Below are 9,001 nucleotides of genomic sequence, written 5' to 3'. Positions count from 1 at the left end.
GGGAATGGGGGGGCACATGTAATGTATGGGGGTGGGAAGTGGCATAGGTGATGTGGCAGGGGGGACATGCCCCCCTGAAATTTCTGTGCCCAGTGGGGCTGGACTGAACCAGCTACAAACAGGAGTTGCCTCTGCAGCCCAGCAGGCAGAACCTGGCAGATGAGGGATGGAGCGGTGTGCTATGGCCAAGGGGAGGTGCCCCCTGCCCAGCCAGCAGTAGCAGGGGCACAATTAAGCACTCTGTCCTGCACTGGGTCCTGCCTGGAGCTGGTCTGGCCTGGCTGCAGCCCTGTGTCCCACTGTGAGCTCAGAAATCTTGGGGGCACATGTCCCCTGCATGCCTTGCCCCCTATCCCTCTCCACCACATTGCCTTGGCCCCCCCCACCCCCCTGACACATCACCTGTGTCCCCAACCACCCAGAAATGTTGCCTGTGCTCTTACAACACATTGCTTGTGCCCTTTCTCCTCCACCCCCATAGACTTACCGGCACATGGTGCCCTGCCTCCAATTACCCTCTCCACTCCCCCCAGTCCCAAGTAGCCTCTTGCAGGCTTGAACTCTGCTAGCCTACAAGGGGAAGCCCATGGTTTCTTGAGTTTTTCTCCTTTAAAAGAAAAAGCCATGATTTTCTCTTTTAAAGGTTTTCTCCATTAAAGGAGAAAATCCATGTTTTCCTGCAGCAAACAGAAAACCCAGATCCCTGTGTATAATGAGTACATGGTAAGTTTTGCTTGGCAGAATGGGGTGATCTAAAAAAATAGATTTTATAGACATTTTATAAACATTTTGCCCTAATGGTTAATTCCAGTGGAATACAAGGAACAGGAATATATCTTCTCAAAAATGTCTGAAAATGCACTAGGGTCTAGGATGGGAATTCTGAACTCTCACCAATAGTAACATCAGAGGAACTGTGAGCCTCCAAGAATCTGTTGAGATGCTGCCAGACCTTGGGAATCCAGTCAATGATCTTAACCAGTTCTGCATTTCTCATCCTGCCACTGATTTCTGTTTCAATTAGTTTTCTTCTCAAAAAACGAGCAAGAAAGCCCTTGACAGGCTCAGTGTGGTTGGCACATAGCACCCATCTAAGGCAGAAAAGAAGTTTCAGAGTTTTAACTTTTATTCTGAAGAACACTAATTTTTCTTGTTAGGTCATGAATGGGTTTTGTTCTTCCTATCTAGCTGATCTGTACAATCAGAATTATCAGGTTATTTGGTTTACCACAGTTATAATTTCTTCCTTGGCAGAGGACATATTGTAATTATAAGCTCACTAGATTACACAGCCCACACTGCTGTTTGCTTTATCTATCCTTCCTTAGTCTCTGCCTGCTTCCTTTGTATATCTTCATGTTTATGTTAATCTAATTTGCACTTGGAGCACAAGACTCTCATTACAAAGCCTGTAAAAGGCAACCTTAAAGAATGATATGCATTCATATTAAGAACAAAAATCATCTTCATACGGCAGGGGTGCCAAAGATGAAGCCCAGGGTCTGATTCTGGCCTATGAAGCCCTGTCATCCAGACCTTGGTGCTACTCCTGGATTGGAGTTGACTCCCACACTACCATCCCAACCCTGCGCACAGGATCCAGGACATGGGCTGCATGCAGTGCCCACTCTGGAACCCAGGCTGAGGCACACAGTGCTTGTTCCAGCCAGTCTGGGATCACACTGAATGCTGCCCTCCCCTCCCACCCTGGCCAGGCTGGGATACATGCTACAGAGGTGCTGCCTGCAGTGTGGGCCCTGGTCCAGCCAGAATAGTCACTGTGTGGTGTGGATCTTGCATGAAGTGGGAAAGCAGAGGCATTCATGGGTGTGATCTGGTTTGTGGACCGGCCTCACACCACTCATCCAGTCTGTGCACATTAATTTGAAACCCCTGTTACAAGGTAATGCTGCATGTATCTGGTCATCTTTTATAAGAGAACAGTATTTTTTCCTTTTTAGTTTGCTAGCTTACTTGCTGAGAACATGTGTGTGCAACTCATTAGTATTTCCTCTCTGGCCTCTCCATAAAACAAAAATTAGACCAGTAAACACACAGTACCTGAAATTGTGGTGAAGCTGAAGGTTAGGGGTTGAGGAGGTGGCCTGGTTCATTGTGCCAATAATGTAAGGACTATAAGAAAACATGGAACAAACCAGTAGCTGTAAGCATATTTCTAGGCAATAAGTCAAACACATTTTTAATGCATAACATTCAAATTAAGAGCTTTTAGGCCCCTATATTCAACTAAGTATCACTTGGTCCCTCTTTGCCAGTGCAGTCTGCCTGCAGGCACAAATAAACAGACCCATAATTTTGTGCTTGCACTGAACTGTGCTTGCAAAACTGAACCTTTAAAACAGAGGTGTTCACTAAAACTTTACTGTTAATTATTGAAGGGTTATTGTGTGTAATTAACACATTACATCTAAATAGCCTACTAACTTGTTAGCACTTATTTAAACAAAGAATGTAACCATTCTGTGCAGCTAGAATCTGTCTGCAATATCTCACAACCCAAACAATGAAACAGAATCTAATAAAGTTTATCTAGTGATCAGGATCAAGCCTCTTTGGAGTGAACTCTTTTACGGCATTGAGGTGTAGGTCCAATGTTTCATTACCATTTATGGTATTTGCAGTTCAGAAGCCCATTGAAGATCTCTCCTAGGGAGCTAACATGATGCAAGTTATCCAGAATAATGACAAGAGGCATATCCACAGCATTGTTTTCACTATTACACTGATCAGCAAGGTTGGACAAGTATTGGCGAAGTTCCTGCAAAGCACAAAGAAAACAGGAAGTTTAGTTTTCTTGATATTCCTTAGAAATCCAGAGAACAGAGTCAAAAGATGCCCCATAGGGTCATTAAATTCAGTTTTAGATATGACCTGATAAAAAATATATATATATAAAGTAGTCTGCTCTATTTTGGACACTGAGCCTGTTTTTCCCAAGTGGAGTAAAACAAGTAATTTTACTTTTGTTTTTATTCAAGCTTTACTTGTGTTAGAAATTTAAAGTCACTCCACAATGTCCATTTTGAAAAGTCCAGGGGAGATGGTCTGTCTTCTTGCTCACACTTTTTGTACTGTACTGTTTAGCCATGCTGCATAGAGCTTTGAAATGTGTTTAGCATTTTACAGAAATATCAATTCCTACTGTGTAAGGTAAGTCAGATCATTGCAGATGTAGCCTTGCACTTCAGTGGCCCTTCTTGCCATGTTTGATTATATGTTCTTCCCACTGTGTTACTTTCTAAGTATGGCTCACACAGTGCTCCTTTGTAGAGGCAGAATTTAGATGGCTTGGATGATGGCATGGAAGAACAAAGAAGCTTCAGTAGTACTCCTACGTATCTGGGTGTGTTTAGAGTGCTCTCATCTTCTCTAAAGTGTTTATTAAATAGGATGTCCCAAATTCTATCTGTGGCCAGTGACCATGCTTCTAGCCCAGGGCATAATTTGTTCAAGGCCAGCAAATTCACAGCTCACAGAACAGCTTTGTTTTCTAGAAATGTTACTGGAGGTGTGTATAAGCAAAGCTAATAGCATAAAGGTATAGACATCTCCTACTGGTTTGGGAATACCTCTGGACAGCAACAAGTGTAGATACAGTGCTGCCAGGACACCACTGATATTACTTGCAGTTGCATAACTCCTTTACTCCAAGGTTAATACCGCCCAAAGGTGCTTTAAAATGGTCTATATTTTTTCAAAAGTCCCAATAATCAACAGCTGTCAGCAAAATCACTGGGAAGTTAGTATATATAGTTAACTTCAAATGAGAACCATTAGGTGCTCAGTACTGTTTCAGAATCACACCACTTGGGAACCTAATATTAGCTGTGAGTTTTGAGGATCAGAGCCAGGTGAGGATCAGAGCTATACGCCTGGACATCTTAAAATCACACAGCCCTTTCATATAGCACAGTAGTACTCTACCTTCCTGTGCTGCTGGCTGAATGAGTGGGATGGGGCTGGTCTGGGCCAGTCTATCATGGGGTCAGTGTGTGGGTCATCCCACAGGGGATCCATATTAGCCTGGCCTCACACAGTAAATATCGCTGCAGAGCGACTCTGTGTATTAGCACAATACTGTGCACAGGGGAGTGGTAGTAGTGTTAATTGCCGCAGGTTCCAGAGCCACTTCAGGAGCTGTGGCAATTAACAATGCCACCTCTCCCCTGGTGCCAAATTTCCAGACCTGTAGGCAGCCCTGCAGGGTGAATGACAGGACCCTGACGACTGGATTTGGGCTGCGAGCTGGAGATAGAGCATCCCTGATACAGTACATTACTTATAGCATTTACACTGCTTCAAAAAACAAATGGAGTTTTTACATCTCAATAGTGAATTCTTTCTTTCAGCAAAGACAATCTCCATTTCCTTACCTTACTGGATTTATGATCCACGTTGAAAGTTGCTATAACTCCATCAGTCAGCTCCCGGCCCTCTCTAAGTACCATGTATTCAGACAGACGATTTGCTAAGTACGTTTTACCAGTGCCGCTCGGGCCAGACAAGATAATCCTTCTATGTTCCATCAAGAGAGAAACATATCGCTGTAGTATAGGTTTTGGAATCAGTGACTCGAACACCAGACAGTCCAAACTATTTTCACTGATACCTGCATCAGAACAAAATTCATCATTACGATGGAATAGCTTACAGCTGTTTAAAGTTGCTTTAAGTTTTTCTTGAATTTTCTAAATTAATCTTGCAGGACCAAAACTATCAGTTCCTCACAATTAATTCCTCACAGTTGCCATATTTCAACAGTCAGTAAGATAGAATTAGAACAACTTTGAACCACCAGAAAAACATGGCTTCTGTAAAGTAGGTTCTGGCTCCCACTCTCATTTCATAATAGCCCTAAAATGGCTCCATGAGGCTGGACCGGGCCCTGGAGAAATGTAAATACAAATTCTAGGTGCTCCACAGTAAGCAATGACATTGATAAGGAATGTATGTAATTTCAATCAGAAGCTCCTTCTACACTAGTGATTCTCAATCGGGTGCCCGGGCACCCTGTGGTGCCTTGAGATCCTTTCAAGAGTATATTTTATTAGCAAGTCATATGTCCTGACCCTCTTTGAAGTGGACCGTGGCATGACATTCTGTAATACTCTGCAGAACTGAACACTAGTGTATCTTACTAATTGCACTAAAATGTGCACTCCAAGACTAGAAAGTTGGTATTTTTGTTCTTACAATATATTCTATTGTACTTTTACCTGACCTTTATTAAACAAATGTAGTTGCAAGTTAGATGTCCAAATATTAGATAAACCCAGAGATTTCACACGGGAATCCATAATGTTAAAAACATTCTGACCTATTGTGGTTTTTCTGAGTTCTTGCAACAGAAGAATGCCTCTATTCTTTTTCTGTAGTAAAAAAATGAGTGAAAATGAAGAGCTGACATTTTCTGAGGGGTGCCTTGAGTCTAGAAGGGGTATCTTGAGCTTAAGGAGGTTGAGAACCAGTGTACTACACCAATCCTGTCCAAAATATTTCTCATACTAGATGAAATTGTATTGAATGCAAAGAGGTTCAGTGCTGGGACATTTAGACACAGGTTGGATACTGCAGTTTTTTTGGCTCTAGCTTCCAGACTAGTCAAATGCAACCTGTGGCCCTTATGCCCTGCCTTGAACAAAGCAGTCATAAAAATGTTTACAGATTATATGTACATATACTCTGACTACTATGTGGCAGCTCCATTATATGGATTCCCACATGGAAAAGTTAATATTTACTTTGTCTATCAAGAGTTGAGACACAACATGAATTTAATTCTGCGGTTGAGTAATTTGTTCTCAAGTTATCTTATTGTCAAGAACAGCCATAGAAAGAGAAATCCTGGGGGAAGGCAGACACTTATTTTTACTTTGCAATATGAAACAATCTATTATACATTCCCCCTGCTTTCCACAAGCATCTGAAACATTTGCAATTAATTTTTTTCTGTGCATTCTGATAAATATATCTTCAGGCATAAAATCTTTCATAGAAGAGCATTTGTGCAATGTCAGCACTTACTTTAGGCAGAACTGGCCCAAGTAAACACAATGCTTGAAAACAAATAGAAAAAAGAAACATCAGGAGATCATAGGCAGACAGAATTGTTAGCACCTGTATGATTAGCTAAAAGATCAAATGTTTGTATGCACCACTCTATATCTGGAAAGTGAATTTCTACAAATTGAATAGAATTTTTTAGTAGAAGCATGGCTCGCTCATAAAAGAGCTTCCAAAGTGCTAGTAAAGCTATTACAAATTGAATAAATAGTTATATTGTAGCTTAATATGACACATTCTTAATCAATATTTTGATTTAATTTGTACTACAAGGCACTGCAGAATGTCAAACTCAAGCACATCTGAATAACCTGAAATAGCTCCACATTGGTAATTAAGTATTCACCCTTGCTCTTTTGTCAGAATATTTTTCTTAGGGCTATTCCTATCTACATGTACTATATCACCTCTCATAAGTTTACACAGGAGAAGCATGAGGTGATTGATCTTAGACCACTGACACTATTCAGGCACTGAAGACTCTTGCCCTGCATCCAAAACTGTAATTGTAGAGGGTTTGACAGAGCTCAAAAATGGCATGTTGGTCTGTGCTAGACTCTTCTCATCTCATTTATGTTAGCTGCCAATGGCCTGAAGGGATCATTACTAAGTTGAGGATTAGTGGAGTGTAGAAAAGCACCAGCCAGGCTCCACATGGCAGCTACAGGGTGGAAGCATGTGCAGGATCTGCTAACACAGCTCAATGCCAGCAGAGGGTCCCCCAGTGACAAGTTTAGAGAGCATTAGCACAGCTTTGAGCCACCAAAGCAGCAGGGCTTCCCTAATGTAGGTTCTGGCTCACACTCATTTCATAATAGCCCTAAAATGGTTCCCTGAGGCTGGACTGAGCCCTGTAAAAAAATGTAAATACAAATTCTAGGAGCTCCATAGTAAGCAATGACATTGAAGAGGAATTTGAAAGCAACACATTTCAAATACAAATTACACTAGTATTTAAGTTCACTTTTCAGCATATTCTGATATTAAGAGCTAGGTCTATATTGCAGACGTCAGTGTAGCATAGATATAGCTTTAAACCAAGTAGGTGGGGTGCCACAGTAGTCCAGCCATCCCAGTATATAGCATAATGTGAACTAATTTACCACGTCACAAAGCTAGCTCGAACATCTCTACACAACCATACAGACTTCCCCTAATGATACAGGTAGGGTCATAGTGGTTAGTATGGTACTGCTGTTTTGCAGGGCTGTGAAGGTGAAACCATCTGTCTTCTTTTTATGACAGGCCTGTTCAGCACTTTATCTGAGATGAAGTGAATGTTTTCTCTTGCTTAATGGCGCTTTCAGTTGATTAAGATAGTAGCGCTGTCAGTCTATAAAAAAAAAACTGTCCAACCATCCTCTTCAGTTGAAAGGAGGCAGGCTTCAGCTCAGGTCTGAAGTATGGCAAGAAGGAAGGAATGGGGAAGCCTTTAAGTTGCCTAAAAAACTATCAAAGATCTTCTTCCAAAGTAATAGAAAAGAAATGGAGTTCTTGATGCCATGACAGTTGGGATCTTTCCTTGCCTCTGCCTTAACCCCAGGAAGGATTCTTAGCAAATAACCAATGTTGCCTGTCTTCTCTTTGTACTGAGGATATAAATACTTCACAGGCCAAGAGTCCTATACTGAACAGTAACCTAACTCCACAAACATTCCCACTGAAGTCAATGGGGCCAATTGTATAGCATGTTTTAAGCAACGCGAGTCACAGTATCAGACTCTGGCCCAGAGTATTTTCAGGTCCCTGGAATGAAAATTGTTGTAAGTACAATTATCATCAGCATCATTACATGAGCAAGAAAAGCTTTTGAATTTGGGCACAGTCCAATGTACTATTGCTCTTCAGTGTCCCATGTTTACTTTAACACATGTAACCGTAGGATGGGTTAGAGACAGGAAAAAGAAATACAGGAGAGCTTCTCTGTTTCTCCAAATTCCCTGACGCCAAAGAAAACTGTCATCAGTGTAATAGCTGAGAATCACAACAGAGGGATAAAGAATAATTACCTTTGATAGCAACTGAGATGGTGTTGTTTTCCCCAACCAGATAGCCACAGGGCAGCAGCTCGGGTGTCTCTGCACTATTTGTGCGTTTGATTTCTCCAATGCTGTAGCCCAGAACACTGTCTGAATTCAGCCCTAGCTGACTTGCTGGATCTACATGGATGATATATTCCTGAAGTAAAAAGAAACAAAAACAAAATCTACTTGATCCAAGGTTTATAAATCACAACAGTAATAATTTTTCACCATTACCTAAATAAAGCCTCACAACATCCCTATGAAATAGGCAGCTAAATATTATCTACATTACTAATGAGGAAACTGAGGTAGGACGTGACTTGTCCTAAGTCACACATCAAGTCTGGATTACAGCCAAGATTAAAACTCAGTGCTCCCACACTCACTTTCAGACCAATATGCAAGTGTGAGCCAGCCTCCATAAAGCTCTATAGAGCATTGTATTGAGATATACTATCTCTAGATGAAGACCCTTCCACTTAGCAACCAGTAAACTAATCACTGAGGCAGTGTGTAGATGACATGAGAGGCATGTTTGCATGACACTTTAAAGCAGGCTAAATGCTTTTGCACCACTTCAATGGTGTTGATACGCATGCCTTGTCTGTGTATCGCGCATTAATTCCAGCCACTGTAGGAAATCCGGCGGTGTAATGCGCTTTAAATGACTTGGGGCGCAGCAAACTAAAACTTCTTCAGGGAGTTTTAGTTTGCTGCCCCTGCAGCCATGGAGCAAAGCACCAGGCTCCATGCAGCTCCACGGCTCTACAGGAAGCCCTGCAGGCAGCCTGGCAACAGCCTGGGAAAGCAGCTCTGCCCAAGAAAAGCAGCAAGCCTAATCTTTTTTCCCCCCTCCCCTTGGAGCCTGCCTGCCTGAGCTGCATGGAGGTCTG

At 42.0% G+C, this 9,001-nt stretch overlaps 1 protein-coding gene across 1 annotated transcript in view; it reads right to left on the bottom strand.

Moving 5' to 3' along the window:
- NAV2 (neuron navigator 2) overlaps nt 1–9,001 on the bottom strand; it is a 420,322-nt gene that overhangs the window by 15,085 nt on the left and 396,236 nt on the right. The window contains 5 exon segments of the mRNA XM_025200388.1: nt 895–1,091; nt 2,062–2,133; nt 2,625–2,779; nt 4,395–4,630; nt 8,094–8,262. Coding sequence (XP_025056173.1) covers nt 895–1,091; nt 2,062–2,133; nt 2,625–2,779; nt 4,395–4,630; nt 8,094–8,262 — 829 coding nt within the window.

The sequence above is a fragment of the Alligator sinensis genome, unplaced genomic scaffold (genome assembly GCF_000455745.1).
Source record: "Alligator sinensis unplaced genomic scaffold, ASM45574v1 scaffold442_1, whole genome shotgun sequence".
Lineage (NCBI taxonomy): Eukaryota > Metazoa > Chordata > Crocodylia > Alligatoridae > Alligator > Alligator sinensis.
The sequence above is the reverse complement of the archived record's forward strand: the minus strand, read 5'-3'. Positions and strand labels throughout refer to the sequence as shown.